The 18,350-nt window shown below is 46.7% G+C and overlaps 1 protein-coding gene across 1 annotated transcript; it reads left to right on the forward strand.

Annotated features, from left to right (window-relative positions):
• The first annotated feature begins 828 nt into the window (after positions 1–828).
• LOC135917817 (uncharacterized) lies at positions 829–7,813 on the forward strand. The gene is made up of 3 exons (XM_065451420.2): positions 829–1,331; positions 4,849–5,091; positions 7,263–7,813. The coding sequence occupies exons 1-2, from the start codon at positions 916–918 to the stop codon at positions 5,027–5,029; spliced, it is 597 nt and encodes a 198-aa protein (XP_065307492.1). The 5' UTR covers positions 829–915; the 3' UTR covers positions 5,030–5,091; positions 7,263–7,813.
• Positions 7,814–18,350: the final 10,537 nt, after the last annotated feature.

Consider the following 18,350-nt stretch of genomic DNA (forward strand, 5'->3'; position numbering starts at 1 on the left):
TGCCTCATAATCAGAAAGTGGTTTTGGCACGTAAAACCCCAAATATTATTATTATTATTATTAGTGTCGGAACTGTTGGCGTTTTGGCCATAGCGCAGGAGGCTGCAAATCAAACGGACGCTGTCGATCAATTAGATTAGATCAATTAGATTAGCCTTATCAAACCCGCATTTGACAGCTTCTCTAGAGTATAAACACCTGGCGTTTCCCTGGCATAGCGAATCTTGTTACACAAAGATGCTTGAGGTCTGCCTCACCAAATTTCGCTGCCGCATTCCCTCCCTAAATTTCCATTTACACAGGTCGGGTTTGGTTCCCTCTCCCCTCTGTTCTTTTTGTAATGAGGAAGAGACGATACACCACTTTCTTCTATCTTGTCGCCGCTTTGCTGCGTTAAGAAAAAGATTGTTGGAGATACCTTTTTGAAGAATTTTCCTGGACTTGACAGAACCTGTAATTCTTTCATTCGGGGCGTCCACTTTGGGATTCAGCCACTGGGATGCATGCTTCGCTGTCCAAACATTCCTTACAGAATGTAAACGAATGCCCTGCTAAATTTTTTTTAATTATTATTATTACTTTCAAATTAATTGTTACTCATTCAACAGCACCTTCCTGATTTTATTTTAGCCGGTAATTCAACCCCATTAAAAGCTATTCCCATAGACATTAGGAAATTTATGCTTTATATTATTTTGGAATATTCCACTCATTTCTTAGCCAATCCCCCATCGTGGGTAGGAGCCACACGTGCCGCAGGCTACAACAACAACAACAACAACGACATCCAATGCTGGCGCAAGAAGCTCACGTGGCGTTGACAATCCTGCTCGTGCTTTAGAACACGCGTAGCTAACCGTAGCGGACCCACTTAGCAACATCGCGGAAAAGAACGGCATCAGCATAGTTCCAGCCATGGGCAAAGATGTACCTAGCGTCATCGAAGTTCGCCGGCTCCTCCTTGAATGCTCAACCGCCATCTCGGAAGAATCGCCATCCCACAAGGCGCCTTCCGCGATTTCGCACGTCGGGCGTCCAGAGGAGGCCAAAGACGTCAACGTGTCCAGCAACCTGACCATAGAGCACGTCCTCGCAAACCACCGAGATCTTGAGGTAAAGCCGAGGACCAAGGGCGACGAACGCGCTGGCAACAGCTGCGTACGGCGTCGTAAGAGACCGTTCCCGAGGGCCGAGTGCAACCTGCTCGCTGAGATGCGTGTCAGAGACACCGTGCGTCCGTGCCACACCAAGCAAGCATTATGCACCGTGCAACGAGCGAAGCACCAGACGGTAGCCGCATCGAGGGACAATGAACAGCTGCAGATATACAGGTATAGTTGATTTTGTTCTTATGGTTTGATACAACTGTTGCGTTGGAAACACTGAGTGGATAGGCCGAATATGTTATTTTATACTTAAAAGAAATCACATTTGTCCCTTGTATTGTTCTTCAATGAAGGAAGAGCCTAAGTGCCGCAGGTAATGGGGGGCGATGTACCTCATTATTCAGCATGACTGATGGCTGAGTTTGCACATGTTTAACACATTAGACTATAAGAAGGTATTTACAGGATAGGAATGATTGAACTGTTACGGCAGTACATTGATTTTCTCAGGGATTCTTTAAAATAGAGGAATTCGTCAGCAATCCACATTGCACAGAGTCCGTCTGTTAGGCTAGCTTGTCTAACATTGTAAATGCCAAATACAGCGCAAAAAGTACCCATACACATAAGGAAGACACGGACAGGTGCTAGTACACGTCTTTCGTGCCTTCTTTGTGTGTATGCTCATTTTTTCGCGCTGTTTTTAGAATTTTCCACATTGCAGAGTCTCATTCATATTCCACCGGCGGTTAAGCGAATGTCTCGTATGCCCCGTTTATCCCTTTATGACGCATGCGTTCATTCATTGTTATAGTGTTCTGTGGTAATGTACGCAATTTACGCGCATGTTACGGCTTTTGCCACCTGAACTGCTTTTTAACTTTAACGTTTTTGTGCACCTTATCGTTGAATCTTTGCCGCCTGTTGAGTTATCTGACTTGCCCAGTTTACCATGATGTGTAGCTTCTCCATGCTTTTTCGCTCGATTATTTCCGAGGTGTCTGTGCTCTAGCTCGGCTTAAATTCCATGTTTCCTAATAGGATAGTATCACCTCAGTAGGTCCTACTGAAATGCACGTAAACGAAGGAATTTTTCGAGTTCTATACGATGGACCGAATCTGATTCTTGTGGCATTTGAAAGGATATGTTAGAATATCTCCATTAGCTGGAGCAGATCCTTGAATGCATTAGAACTTTTTTTAAAGGAATGCGAAGTAGCACACTATACCGAAGGGCTGGATACAGTGCCACAAAAAAGTGCCCAGGAAGCGAAAAAAAGGACGTGGAATACGATTTAATGATCACATGTTAACTGGCGACGTAAGGTTTATTTTACTTTTATGTGTGTTGGTACCTTTCTTTTTGCATTCCCTATTATAAAACTCAGGACCGAGTATCCAGTGCAGCGCCGGATAATGGGCCCAGTGCCGCGCGCTGGATGCTGGGGCGCTGGCCAGGCGCGGTGTACTGAGAGGCGCTGGCTACTTGTGCGAAAAACAGCTCTAGCGCGTTAAATACGCGGTGCCTGGCGACCCTATATATTTGTTTGATACAGAAAGCAACAGAGAACATTTTATTGCAATAAGAAAAAAGAAGAAAGAAAGGTAAAAATACAAAAGCTCCTCCGGGATTTGATGCTTGGACCTACAAACCCCAGGCCCGGAACGTCGCCGCTACGCCACGCCAGCTGATCCACACGAGCGGATAATTAGCCCTGTCAAGACCGAGATGCAGCTTCAGTTCCACAGAGATACGTCTCACACGCACTCTTAGAAAAATTTACACCCTTTGGGGCTTGTCTTGTCCCACAACAAATAATCGTCATCTGTCTTGCCTCCGTTTGCTTTCTTTAACGTTAGGAGCCCGGTACTTCTCAGTCACGAACGCCATGCGCGTTATCAGTGTGACGCGCCATTCTCGATAGGAAAGTAGCGAGTGCCGAGTTTTCAGGAAAGGAAACGCAAGCAAGGCAGCTGACGATTATTGCTGTGAGACAATTATACACCCCGAAAGGTGCAACCGTTTTAAGAGTGCAGACATGGTAGATGCGCTACACTCTAAAACAAAATTAGACCATTTGAGTTGTATCTTGCCACACAACAATAAACATCATCTGTCTTGTCCGCATTTCCTTTCTTTAACGCTGCGAGCCCGGTACTTTCCAGTAACGAACGGCATGGGCGTTATCAGCACGACAAGCATTCCCGAGAGGAACGTAGCCGGCGCGGCTTTTTCAAGAAAGGAAACGCAAGCAAGGCAGATGACGATTATTGGTGGGTGGCAGATATACACTTCAAAGTGTGTACCTTTGTCTGAGAGTGTATCGCCCAGCAACTAAAGCTCACGCCTTTACCACAAAGAAAAAGTTGCTGTCCGTAGTGAATAGCATGCTCGGAAGTGCCACAACATCAATTTTCACTTGCGATTGGTATATTTTCTTCGAAAAAAGTCCTAAATGAACCGCCGACCCGGGACGCTGCAAAAACGCGAAAGCTAGAAGTGTGTATAGCGAAAGCTAAACTGGGTGTATTTGAGCCTCAGGACCCTCTTTAGTACAATAGGGAAAGTGCAAGCGCACGAATCGCCTCTGCTTTGTTATCGGTGCATAAATATCAACCAGCGGTAGGCTTCCAACTCGGGGTCCTTTCGAACGCGTCGAAGGGACTTTTGGATTTCATGTACACTCCACAACACTGCGACAACTCCCAGTCATATGTTACGTGCGAACTACTAAAAAACGCGGCGTCCCCAGCGTTTGCGTTCTTCCATTCAAGACTTTAGCTATACGCCCAGTGAAAAGGGAAAATGCAAAAGAACAAAGTGATCTTGATTGTCAAATGTGCAAGAATAAACAAGGAAGTTCACGCACCTTTATTCCAAGCTACGACACAAAATGGAGTGTTGTGACCCCAATATATAAACGTTATATAGGACGAGAGACTAGTATCAAGCGATGAAATTGTATAAAGCCTTCAATATTAGGCAGCGCTTGTCCTTGCGTACTGGACCCAGAGCGGCAGAAACACAACCAGCGCAGTTTCAAGTGCGAACCAGCGCCTGTACAGCATAAACCAGTGCACCTCAGCGTCATGATAGGTGAACCAGCGTCTCGTTCAGCATGACCCAGCTCTTATCCAGTGTTCTCACTGGTCTCCCAGTGATTCCCAGCCAGTGCCTGCAGCGCACCCACTGTGATCCAGTGCTAAAAAACGCGCTTGTTTCACACTGGAAGGCACTGGAAGACGGTGGTTTTTGAAATAGGGCTGTTTTGAATAAAGTCGTGCCTGAATGAAGAGAAATGAAGAAAATAATCGGGAAGTATAATGCGGCTGTCTGAGCGCTTCACGGTCGCAACTTAACATGAAGCCTGTAACACAATCGAAAATAGTTACTTTTGGCACAAGTTTTTTGGCTATCTATAAACCTCTTTTCTCCTTTCTTGTTCAGCTCTTACTACATGGCAAGCTGCACTTGAAGAACTAAGATTTCTAAATTCTGCGCATCTTGATTTCTTAAATGTTGGCACAGTAAGCAACGAAAACACAGCAGCGAGAAGTGCGGGATCTATTTTTCATCTTTCCCGAATGGATTATGACGTCAGTGGACTGATAAGGTAGACGCTATTTATTTAGACTAAAGCAGGAAACCTCTCACCGGAATAGCTGCACCCGTTGAGCGAAGCCTTCTTTGACGAATGTCCGTTGCAAAACTACTCACAGTTATCTTCATGTGTCAACTCAGGTCCGAGGAGCCGATTACACATGGCGTGGAAGATGGCGCGAGCAAGTTTCGCCAGCTTGTGGAGCGTGGTGGAGCGGCCTCTCCCGTGTACAGCCTCGGCGTCTTGGGCTGCAACCCGCACATCCACCTGCGTGACACGCTGCCGTGCGTGTTGAAGAAGCCGAACTCCATCAAGGCTTAGGGCAACAGTGACACCAACGGCGTGGCGACTCCAACCAGCTGGCTTCGGAGGCTACACGCGAGGTAAGACTAGCGCCTTTACAGCACAAACATGGGAACCCTTCCGCTGCCTTATTAAATGGCATTTAATTTTGTCCGACTGCTGTCGAAAGGGGTCATGTGAACTGAGTCCAGATATTTATGTGTACTCCGAACGCCTCAGGATGAGCAGCGTAAGCAGGAGTATGCTATTCCGTGAGCAGAGGCGCTCTGGATGGATCGCCAAATTCAACACAATATCTTGAGATGTGGATACCGTTGCAGGCTGTTGTATTAGCGTGCAATCCCTGTGTACGAAGACCAGGGACGGAAGAAAGAGAATCTGTAAATCAACCACCATTAAGAAGCAAGCTTCTGGTTCCGGTACTGCAGGTTTTCCTTCAGTCCCATGCAACTTCACATAGGCGAGCACAATAGGCGTACACTATTTTGCAAATATTTAGAAAAGGAAATAAACAAGAGAGGCAACATTAAGAACATTGACCACCCTTCCACTGCTGTGAAGAGAGGTGCAAGCGAAACTCGGGATCAGCGGCTCTTCGTTGTCGTAACGCCTCGGCTTCGCGCTCCCTCACGGCGAGGTCGGCACGTCGACAAGGAGCCCTTTCTCGGGTGACTTCCCAGCCGTGTTCATGAAAGGCCGCCTGTTCTTTGGCCGAACCCACGACGAGCGGCCCGCTCCCAGTGCCGTTCCTGCAACGCAGCCTGCTCTTCGGCAGAACGAACCAAACATGGCCTCCCCATCTGACTGCCGGGCCTCAGCTTGCGGGAAACGGCGAGTGAGGGGAGAGGGAGCACGTGATTTCACCCTTTCCCACCTCCGGAAGGAGGGGGTTGCCTATGATTGGGTCGCACCTTCCGCTGCATCTATTTCTTCATGAATATAAAACCCCGGTTTACAGGTCGCGTATGGTGAACTGACAGTAGCTAAATCGTCTCCCATCCCTGATATTAGTGGTTCGAATACGCAGCGTGACAAGCAATCTATATTTTCGTGAAGCTTGGGTCTTTAAGTAGGGCAATACAAACACCGACCGCGACATGAGTGGCGCAATATACGCTACGCTTGAAAAATACCCCCTAACAAGAGACATTATGCTTGTGCACATTCGGAACGCTCAGCGCCACATCGTCCTGATGTGTGTCCCCCCCCCCCCACAAAAAAAAAATCACGAGAGCACGCTTGCCTTTGTGGGCCTACAGCCTTGCGCGAGCCTAGTCGCTTGACCATAAAGTAGTCAATGATCTTGCGGATATACTACCTTCTCATAAGAATAACGGGTCGCAGTCTATCCTCAAAGCTGAGTAGGAAGGGAAAAACCCTCCCCACTGTAGAACGAAGGTATGCGAAAGAAACCCACATGAGCATCTGAGAAAGAAAACCTCGAAATCGAGGAAAGTTCATCCTGGTCTGAGGATTGATCTCGATACCAACGCCCTTCCGTGGCGGTCGCTCCACCATATGAGCTAACTAGAAGGCCAATATATCGCAGCACAAGAGCGAAATAATCGGCAGTCGAAGAACATGGACACCTCGTAGCTTTATTCTAGTCTGGTGAATGACGTTTTTGCCTCTCATGAACCTCTCTCCACCTTACAGGGCTCCACAGAACTCATTTGCCATGTCAGCGGTGCTCAGACACTCTTTAACGGTAGTTTAAGGTCAAGGCAGTTGCCGTGCCCATAAGATGCGTTACAGATCGGTGAAAACATTAGTTGCAGCGTTTCAATTCGCCGTTCACGTTCAGATACGAAATTGCTCGAAGTAACTAGAGTCGCACACGCACTGACTGGTGTTCAAGTATGCTGGCTTTGTGTGTTAGAAGACCCGTCTCCTGTAGAATTGCACCATCTAATGTTTCTTCACCACCTGACTATTCCTAGGGCCAAACTTCTTCCTTAAAAATTTTCTTTCCTCGATCCACGTTCACTTTTTTTCGCTTTACTTATTTTAGAGTCATTTAAAGCATGATGAGCACTCCGAGCTATATTCCATCAACTGTGCAGAACACGTGGTCAGCATCTTCAGAAGGAGGTACCCTCAAAAAGCAGTTCACTGCCATAGAGTGTTTTGGATCTGCTCTACGAATTTCTCCATTTCCTGTGTACTCCAGAGATAACACGTGCAGTTAGGGACACTAATTCTCTTCGTGATTCAGTCATGCGCAATCGCATCTTTCTTCTTCTGCTACCAGGTTCCTCCCGCCCCGAGCAGACGGCCGTTCGGCGAAGCACGCACGTAACGGCGCATAAGAACGCCGGGATTCGCTGGTCGTTTCCCGCAGCTTCACACTTGCGGCTGCCATCTTCTCGGCAGCACCCTGTCCTGACTGTTGCTGCAGAACAACTCGAGGCTCTCTAGGCGGCCTTACTGTGACCTCAGCTAAGTTCGTCTTAAGCTGAAGAGGGGACGGTGCGGTCGCTGCTGACCACGTGACAGACGACTTTCACATGGACTCCCTCTGGTGGCAGCGTGTGCTCACTAGGCGTGTGTGGTAGCGGATTGAGGGGCCCGCTACGTTGATGTTACCCGTCTACTTGGGTAAGCCTCGCCGGGCAAATCCCTAGTAAACGCTGCGAGCTAGTCTCCGCGGTTTCCATCTCTGTGACGGTCGTACGGCTAAAACGGACGATACTAGCGACGAGCGCCAGCAGTTTTCTTCTGTAAATTTTTTGACTTTTTCAATTTATTTGTGTGAATGTAGTATCGTTATATGTGTTTTAAATACAGTATGTTTTGATTGAAGTGTGTTGCCGAGTTATTGCATGAGCACCGTTTTAATGGCCGATGGTAATGGTCAAAATTTAGTGAATGCTGTACTTATTTTTATAATTTCTTTCCCACTGGCATTCTCGTAACAGCAGCTGTGAGAGCCGAAACTGTTTAAAGGGGACAACGTGATGTTGACAATACTATGTCATCAGGTACATGCCAAGTGAGACAAGTAATATTGTTTGAGTGCTCGGCTACAAAATACTGAAATAGAAGCTAATTCACGCTAGCTTTGAGTCCACTGGTATTTCACTAAAGCGTTCTTTGCAGAAACGATTTCGGGGCAAGTGCAGGCTCGCATACGGAAACAAACAAAGGAAGAAACAAACGAAAAATCCCAGAAGCACAAACCCTGGCTTCACACATTTGTAAGCGATAACTTCGGAAGCGTCCTTCGGGCTACCATATTATAATGTAACGCACACATAGAAACATATAGCTGTATTACATATTTACATGGGCTCTTGTTTATTGTGTTTCGCAACATTTTTCAGTAAATGTTCATACCTTCTTTTCTTCCTATTCTGATTTTCCCCAAATAGATCTTCAATCCAACGTGTTGTGTATGCACCCGTCCCGTAACTTACTATTCCTGAGAGTGCCCTTGTTATGGAATACAGCAATCCAGGTTTATTTTGCGTCTATAGAACAATAAAACAAGAAATCGGAAGCTGTCACAAGCAACGGCGCCCTCAACCCACATTCTACACCTGCCGAGCCTTTGACAACCACTGAGGCCTGGTGTCCTATATCGAGGACACTCATCGTGGCACGCTTGCGGGCTACGCGCGAAGGAGAAGCAACACTTTCCGATTTTCAAAGCAGTTTTGTTTTGTTTAAGGGGACCTTAAAGGGAAACTGAAACGGTTTTCAATTTCCATGAATTGCTGGGATTGGAAAGAACAGACCTAATAATTTACGGTTCCGAAATTTTTTTCTTTGTTTTGTTAGTATAAGCGGCGGAAATCGCTTTCTAAATCACCCCCGCGGACACGCCTCCATCGCTTCCCGGAGCGCCGGGTGAGGCGGTTGCCAGAGGAGAGAACCGGTGAGAGTGACGTCATTCGCGGGGACCGAGCTGCCGGACCGGCGTGCTGGCATTTGCTGGCATGCCTCTTTCCGTCCTGCGCTTTGCTGAAGGACGCTACGAAAGATATGCCGCTGCCGCCGCTCACGTTTGTTTTCTTTCCGATTTCCGTAAACTGTTTTTTTCCTTCTGTGCTGCGTGGCCTACAGCCAAGGACGCCCAACATGCCCTCGTACTGTTCAGCATTCGGCTGCGCAAACACAGGCGGGTGAGACGATGTGGTGTTTCACAGGTTCCCGATGGACAAGAAGCTTGCAGCGCAGTGGGTCCGTGCTGGGAGGAGAGAAGTTCGTGCGGACAAAATCAACTGTGCGATGCTCGGACCATTTCCGTGATAGCCGGATAGCCTTACGACAAATGCGGAAACGCGTTGTTGCTAGCGTTGCTAAACTCCGTTTTATACATCAGGTGCAACGCTGTGGAGGCTTGAGATACTTCTTGCAGTGGCTGCGTTCGCACTTAGAAAAAGTTCAGTGTTTCTTGACCCGATTTTGAGAAAATGTTCCATATACAAGCTCAGTTCTGAATGAAAAAAAAAAGAATTTACCCATAGAAACAATCCGTGTACTTATACGGCTGCTAACACGTTCTTTTAAATCAATTTTCGTTACGGCATTTTTTTATTGCAGCCCGTCGCGGCAGCTTCACGTGCATGCTCGCGCGAGCAAACGCCGCTGGCACGCTGCGAAGCATAGACGGAAACGCGCGCAGTAATAAATTTGGGTGACCGGACTTCGTGCGTAGCTTCCACAGCGTTGCACCTGAGGTATGAAATGGAGTATAGGCTTGCCTAGTGATGTTCGACGTACGGTTGCAATTATCGTGTTTACCACAAGGCGGTGCTGAAACTGCCTAATACCTCTATGTCAACACTAGCATGGAGAACAATACCGACTCTTGATCGAGCCACAATCGCAAAGTCGTCGAACCATAGTATGAATATTGCACATATAATACCTCTGGCCATCTCTGGATGAGTATGATAAGCAACTTCCATTATTGTACCTCGCAGCACTGCATGTGCGTGCTTTGAAACGTGGTACTTATGTTCGCAATCGTGTATCAACATTAAAAAACCACGGTACTTTAGACAAGCAGCGGCAAGGTGCTTGACATCGCGGAATTGCACCCGTGTTTACAATCTAATAAGAAATTAGTGCTTCGGCATTCTTCCAGCCGCAAGTTCCCAGTGACACTTTAGCGCATTTTTCTCCCGTCATGGGAAAGTGCAGCTACATGAAAAAAAAAAACATACGTACCAGCTAAGATTTCCAACGCGCGAGAAGGTGCACACATCGCTCTCGCTGTTGACACACTCAACATCGTCGTTGCCGCCGTTGCCGCTATCGTTTTCCGTATCGGCTGTCGGTTCGAACATGTACGGCGAAAATACAAGCAGTCCGAGACAGCGAGAACGTTCCATAATGCTTACAACTCAGCTATGAAGCCAGAACAGAACAGCGTGCTACGCTCTGAAACGGCGGCGCCGACCGGCGACTGCCATGAATGACGTCACAGCGTCCCCGACCAATCACGGGCAACAGCGGCGTTCACGCGATGCCCGGAGGCACTGCTGCGCGTTTTCTTGAAAAAAAACAGCCGCTTGCGCTTGTTTCCGCCCTTTTTGAACCCCATATTCGTGTTCAGGGGACTCAAAACTGTAGAATGCCGCAGAGAACCCATTTTCTTCGAAAAGTGTTTCAGCTTCCCTTTAAGTACAAGCGTGCCACCATGCCAGAGCACGATGAGCGACGCGCAGTGAATTTGGGGTGCGGAACTAGAAACTTCATTCGTCATCTTCAGAAAGGAGATGGGTGCGCTCACTTTTTGTAAGCAAAATGTTGCTATGCGACGGTCCTCGTGCGCCAAGCGCCTCAGGCGCTGGTGTACACCAGTTTATTGCGCCACTTCGGGAATTCATACGTGATTTAGTGGCTATGTAGGGCAAGTAACATGAACATTTCTTATTGTGGGTCATAGGGATCTCTAAAAGGCGCCACAGGTACGCTTAACCACCGTGAAGCACTGACTGGGTTTTTTTTTTCGGGAGTATGCTGCGTGTGCTCGTAGTGTGTACGCTGCCCAAGAAACACCACCTGACTGGATATCATTTTGAACGGTTGCACGTACTCGCACGGCTTTTGCCTGTATCCGTCTTGGTAATTAATGGTAGTGCTTTGTTTTTTTGAAAGTTCTGCTTCAGTGTAATACCGAAAAAAATTAAATAAAACAAGCGTACTTGGTTTATTTGTCAGTGTCGAGCTTCTGTGCGAGGACTCAGGGCTCGAAACCGACCATTGAACACTTTTACTTTTTTTATTTTATTCAGTTGGTGTAAGAATTAATGGACATCTAATGTGCTCACCTGTCATAAAGAGGGACGTGTGGATAGCTCGTAAAGCGGGCCCCATGTGCGACGCTTGTCCACGGAAGAATGGCGATGACAGGTGTACGCGCAGAAGGGTAGGACCCAGATAGATATATATTGATGAGAAAGCGAGAAATGACTCATTGAGCAAAAAACCCGGCGTATGTCGTCTGTAGCTGTGAAATGGCACCTAAATTCGCTTTGGCGGTGATGCCATGCCACGAGCGCGCCAGGTTTGGCGTGAGGGGAGAGAGTATCGTCGCGATGCCATACCCTCGCTTTCGGAAGCCTGTGTTATCCGCGCGTTACTCGGCCGCGCGAGCTCTCCCCGGCGATCTACCTGCGCCTGGGTAAGGCGAAATAGAAACCCGCCATCATAATTCAGGGGACCGCTCAGCAGCGTTCACTTGGATAATAACGCTTTTCCATTGACAACTCATAGGTGCGTAGGCGTCCTCGGAATTTTTAGCATTCTCTACCTCTTGTGTCTCAGACGCACATAATTCTTTTGAAGGATCGACAAAGGATGGGCACACACACAGTGACGTCTACTGAATGGCTAAATCACAGAAAATAGAGCAAGCAAAAAGAATTACGCGATTTGAAGTGGCGAAGCTACGATCTGATTGTGAGGCACACCGTAGTGGTGGACTCCGGAAATTTGGACCCCCCACGGGGTTCTTCAACGTGCGCGTAAATCTAAGTACACGGGTGTTTTCGCATTTCGCCCCCATCTATATACGACATCTGTTGCCGGGATTTGATCCCGCGCCCTCGTGCTTAGCCGCCGAACGCCATAGGCGCTAAGCAACTGCGGCGGCTTAAATCAATCAAATCAACAAACCCTTTAAATGCAACGCGCTGTTTCATTAAGCGGGTGGTTTGCTTTTGCCTGGAGCAGAGGTAGCGGAAAATTAGCATCCAAGCGACGAACTTCGTCCAACAGCGTTCGCCAGCCGTCCGGAATAAAAAGAAAGAAATGTTCAGGCCGTGGCCACCGATGCGGCTTTGTCAGATATTTGCATTTGGCAAACGCAGACGCTGGACGCGCTCAGCACGCGGCCTCTTCGGGCAGGACTGCTTCAGAAGAGATGCTCTGGATTCCGGTTCGTCTGCTTGTAATGGTGGATGAGTCACATGACCATACATGAAAACAAATTCACGGCCTCCACCCAACTGCGCGCTTCGTATAGTGCTTATTACCGCTTTTACGAGGAAGCCTGATCTCATGGAGGGTCGGTGCAAATATATTTGAATGCACAGTCAGAAATAAAGAATGAGAGACGTGGGCGTAGTGTGTTGGGTGCTGCAGCAGCTAGAGCTTCGAGCGAGGTGGCATCAGCCATTCTGCTTCCTCGCTAGCGTAAGAAAGACGTGCGGCCACGTTACGCGCGCAGGTTGAGCAGTACTCGTCTAACAGGTAATCACAAATCCTGCAAGTGCGTTTTGAAGCAGGCATTTACGGGATTCGTGATACTGTTCTCTTCGACTTCCAATGTCAACATGGCGATTCTCCGAAGTTTTTGCAAGGAAAGTAGCTTTTAGCGGCAATAGTAGGTTCGGGTTATGCCTTAAAGGTGGTTTACACGCATATAACGCCTAAAATGACAACGAAGAGGCACTTTTAAAGGACGAAAACGGGCTATGATTTTACCAACATTATAGAACGTGTCCATCTTCCCATGTTCTTAGAAGAGTGCCACAATCTCTGCCTTGCACGTGCGATCCGTGAGCTGTAATCTCGCCTGACTTTCTTTCATTTTACTGAGCAGTGACACCGTTTGAAGACTGCTCACTTCCATTCAAAATAATTGCTGGAAGCGGCAACAATAGCCGGGCTATACTGGTGGGCAGCGCTTGGTATTTTTTGGCTGCTGACCCACAGTGAACGATCGCAGAGAATTACAGACACAATTTAAAACGTATTAGCCACTGTAACGTTATTTGGATAATTAATAAGGCGAAAGCTTTAAATGGCTCATGCGACAAAAAATCTCATGTCCGGCGTTAGGAAGTCCGACGTTAGGGCACCAAATTTAATTGGCAGTCGAGCCCACTACCTGAGGTGGTAATTAAGACGAATTTAATTGAGATCCACGACCTTTGGCAACCATCGAATCTTCCCCCTTTAGTGTTAATTATGGCGAATCAGGCTATCAACTTTATTTATAAGAAAGCGTGAAGACAAGGTGGAGAAGAAGCTTCAGCATGACCTGCTGTAATAATTAACGCAAAGTTCATTAAGGTCAAATAAATACCCTGTAAGAGAGCACTTTTTAGGGCATTCGAACCAACGGCCTTTGGTAGGAGTCAAATCCAAGACCGTTGGTGTTAATTAAAGCGAATTAGGCCATCAATTCCTTTGTAAGAAAGCATGAAGCCGAGGCTAGAAAGTTCCGGCACGACCTGTTGTAATATTACGGCAAATTAAGGTAAAATAAAACCTCCGTAAAATAGAGTTAATTAAGTCACTCGATCGCACGACGCCTGGTGGGAGTCGAACCCACTAAAAAATATGGGCGAACCGGCCATATCATCAAATTGGATTCCATTTGATATGCTGGAGGGCGGGAGTCGAACCACGACATTTGGTGGGAGTCGAAGAGCGACATTGGTGTTAAGGCAAAGTTGATTAAGGCACTTGTACCCGCGACCCAAGATAAAGATATAGGCGAACCAGCCATATCTCTAGGTTGGATTCCAATTGGCATCGTGACGAACAAGAGTCGAACCACGACCTCTGGTGGGAGTCGAACCGGTGACATTGGTATTAAGGCAAAGTTGATTAAGGCACTTGAACGCATGACCCAACATGGAGATATAGGCGGACCAGCCATATCTCTAAGTTGGATTCCAATTGGTATCGTGAAGGACGGGAGTCAAACCCTTGATGTTTGATGGGAGTCCAATCCACTACGTGTGGTGGTAATTAAGGCGAAGGTAATTAAGACCCACGACCTTTCGTAGGATTCGAACTCACAACGTTTGGTGTTAATTAGGTTGAATTACGCCATCAATTTGTTTATAGGGAAGGGGGAAGCCGTGGCGAAGAAGAAGCGTCAGCATGACCTATGGTGTTAATTTTAAGGCTAAGTTAATTTTCGGAAGATAGGATAGGATACGGATAACATTAATAATGTGCCGGCAAACGACGGCTTCGTGACGCTGGCCAAGCGTCGACCCGGGGTTATACCCTACTCTGCACTAGCCCAGTTGGGCCCGTTTGTATTGGGTCATGAGGCTTGTGCTTTTCGAGCGCACCCCGGGCCTGCTGGACGGCCCATAGTTGTGAGTCCTTGTCTGCAGACTGCAGGGCACCTTGAAGCTCTGACGGGTAAGTCCTGGAGGTAGCTACCGTCTGGTTCAGAAGATAATTTTCCAGGGCTTCTACTGGAGAAGGGAAACCCACCTGAAGTTTCGCTGAGTTTAACCTAGATGTGCTCAGGGGCCCTTCAACATAAAAACCATTACGTGTTTTTAATATAATCTCCTGAAGTCCAATTTACGTAATCGCCGACGCAAGCATCGTGTCGCGAGCATCTCGCCTGACATTCATTCTTTTGAGCAGTGACACCATTTTAAGATTAGTCACTTCCATTGGAAATAATTCCTGCAAGCGGCAACAGTAGCCGGGCTATACTGGTGGGCAGCGCTTGGTATTTTTCGGCTGCCGACTCACAGTGAACGATCGCAATGAGATGTATAGACTGCAACATCATTTGAGCAGCCCCATCAAACGCTGTCCTCGTTGATTGGCAACTCCCGATTCCGTTACTTGCGCTAGCAACACGGCTCAAACAAACAAACGTGGCTACAACATCTAGTTTCTCTGCGGCTCTTTCTCTGGTTGCTGTGCTCAAGTTTCCTTCTGTGGGGTAGAATCGAAGTGTTTCCTCGAAGACGAAAAAGTCCTTGCAGATGATTACTTTATTTTTATCGCTCTCAAGGATTTCAGCGACGAAACCGCGGGTATCGTTGTGCAGTGCCTGCTAAAGTCCGTCCTCCCTAGCGAATCGCGTCAGTCCTTCTTAATGACAAAAAGCATTTGAAACGAGCCGGAGGTTAAGAAATGGATGTGTTTGTGCGTATAGGGTCTCCGAAAGGTGCAAGCACTTGTCAGCGGCGCTGCTGCAGTGCTGCAGGTACGATACTTTTCTGTTTTTTAGATACATGGGCAACTCCGCCCTGTGACTCGTGCAGTCGTATGTTACATAGCATCATACAGTATATAGTCAGTAACGTCTGAAGGTAACTACAAATATTTTGCACTGATAGAACGAGGCTGAACTGTTTGTTACCTGGGGAGTGCGTATTTGGACAAAAAAAAAGTGAGTGTTCCGTTTGGGGGTCGAGATGATCCTTTTTCTTTACAGTTAACTAACAGTTACACAGTTACAGTTAAGGTAGTCTCCGTGTGATGACTCGCGCTTGTTCATGCTCGCAGTACGCAGTGTTCGAGGAAGGGTCCAGGCTTGGGTAAACAGCAGCCATTCGCTGCCCGTATGAATTTTAAGACCCTATTGAAATGTGAGAAATAATTAACCACTCAGACCAAGTGGCGTTTCTTCCAAAAGGTTTCCAAAATTTAGCGTTGGTTTTTTTTATTCAGCAGTGTCACTAATACTAGTGTAAATGCACACGAGTCGAGCCAGTTGTAGTGGAATTTAGCTGTGCGCGCATTGTCGGAAAATGTAGCAGCAGCGCTGTGGACAGGCCGAATGCTCAAAATTGGGAACGAGTGCTGCTTGTAGTTGCGTCTAAATATCTTGCGAACGAATAAACTGAGAGCTCACCACACTCCATGGGAAAACAGCATCGTCTGCTCACACCGGTAACCTACAGAATGCTATAAAAATGATATGCGTCCTCATGGCATAACATGTGCTATGATCAACCTCAGACGTTCCGCGCTATAGTTATCGTTCCTGCTACCGTTGCTTGCTGACAAAAGTACATTTAGCGAGAATATTCCTGCTGCCTAAGGCATTAGTAAGACAAATGCAGGGGCACAAAACTATTTTAACCAAATCAAATTAACCTTAAGTATACATAAGAAATTTCATAAAGTGCCTACCTAAATAAATTACACTTCGTGATTTGAAACACCAGCAACATGTGTAAAATATATAGAAAGAAAACAATGTTCTACATGCCGGGAATAAAGAAGTAGTGCCGATTGAAGTGTTTTGAGCAAAGCAACACAGTGCCAGTCACCTTGTTGCCAATGCGCAAGTTCCTTATCAATCTCACTCTCCGTTGCGAGTCGTCCGCTACTTTCGGTAAAGGACGAAATGATGAATCGCTCTTTTTTAATCGCGATGACTCACCCTTTATGATACAGTGCAAAATTCTTCCAACATCCATTTCTTTTTTTCTCCCCTTCGGGCTTGTGCGCGGCGGCATCACGACGATTGGAGAACTACGAGGCAGTGGTGCAACGCTTGTCGTAATGTGAGAACCTGCGGCTCAACCTAGATCGGCAGGTTCTCGGCGCGGCCACTAGGGGACGAGCGTTTAGTTGGAGTCACGAACAGGAGGGCACTTTCGTTTGCTTTAAAAGGAAATAGCATTGCTTACTCTGACAGATTTTTCTCAGCCTATGGCTCACGAGAGCTAAGGAACACGCAGAAGTACAGAGGGCTACGGTGGGGCCGTTCTAGCGCAGTCAATATAGATAACCGGATCCGGAAGGTAATGCCGGCGTCGGCAATTGGATCGCTTTCCATTGCTTAGCCTTCAGTGGCTGGCTGAAAATCACGGCGGCGTGCAACGGAAGGGTAAAAATGTAGCGAAAATGGATCCTCGGCGATTAATAGAAGGCAGAGCGATGTCACGTGCGTATTGAAAAGGATCGCCAACGTTATGCCGCCACGCGAAAATTTTTCTTATAGACAAATGCACCAATTCTGCGCGGCAGCTTGTAGTAGTCAGTACCACAGCGATCGCCGGGCGGTCATGTTCTACTCCTTTCGGATCGGGGCCGTCTCCGGCTATTCCGAAAAAAAAAAATTAGTGTTGTTCGGCATATTAATTCCTCCCTGATTCGTACATGGGCCGTATATAACGTAAAACTATTCCAATATGTTTTAATTGCAATCTCCTACTATTTCCAACTATTGCAACTATTCCTACTATTCATAAATTCCAACTATTTAAATAACAGATTACAGTATGTTAAAGTTAATGCCATGCCCTCAGAGAAATTGGCACTTATGCCTGGTGTACCTCAAGGATCTATATTAGGACCGTTATTGTTTTTAGCATACATAAACGATACCGCTAGCATGTCCGAATCGCCTAATCTGGTCATGCACGCTGACGATACGAATATATTTTTTTTCATTCCACTCCTTGTCCCAAATGGAAGCTACGACAAATGCATATTTAAGAAAGCTACATGACTGGTTATTGACGAATAGGCTAAGCCTTAGTTTATCAAAGACGAACTACAAAATTTTTAATGCAATTAAGGCAGTACAAAGTATCACGCTCAACATTTTCTACGAACATACTGAATTAAAGCGTGTTTCTTTTTTTAAAAAATTGCGATAGAGACTTGTCCTTAAGGCATAATTCTTGATGCGTATATGTGTATTATATGTGTGCACCAACCAGAAATTTCTTCGCTTTAGGTTTAATGAGAATCTTTCTTGGAATTTTCATACCACCAAGTTAATGTCTGATCTAAGTAATACAGTCGGCTCTTTGTATAAGATATCTCATTTGTTGCCACCCTGGTTAAATATATCCATGTATTACGCACTTCTGTACTCAAGGTTATGTTACTGTATCCTTGTTTGGGGAACTACGACGTCCAGCAATTACCTTAAACTAATTGCACTTCAGAAACGCGCTATGGGTGCTATTGAGGGGTTGCATGACAGACCTTCAGATTTACCTACGTCACCACTATTTCAGAAATATGGCATCCTTAAAGTAAAAGAACTATACAACTTCTGTCTACTTAAGTACATCCTTCACCATAGATTGTTCTTTTCTTGTCCAGATAGTTCCAGCAGCCATTATGCTTTTCCGACGAAACGTAAGCTTCTTCC

Source organism: Dermacentor albipictus, unplaced genomic scaffold (assembly GCF_038994185.2).
Source record: "Dermacentor albipictus isolate Rhodes 1998 colony unplaced genomic scaffold, USDA_Dalb.pri_finalv2 scaffold_13, whole genome shotgun sequence".
Classification (NCBI taxonomy): Eukaryota; Metazoa; Arthropoda; class Arachnida; order Ixodida; family Ixodidae; genus Dermacentor; species Dermacentor albipictus.

Excerpts from the sequence above, each read along its gene's own strand:
- LOC135917817 (XM_065451420.2), top strand. The coding sequence starts at position 916 with ATGGGCAAAGATGTACCTAGCGTCATCGAAGTTCGCCGGCTCCTCCTT. Across the intron at positions 1,332-4,848 it reads GAACAGCTGCAGATATACAG|GTCCGAGGAGCCGATTACAC; the intron begins GTATAGTTGATT and ends GTGTCAACTCAG.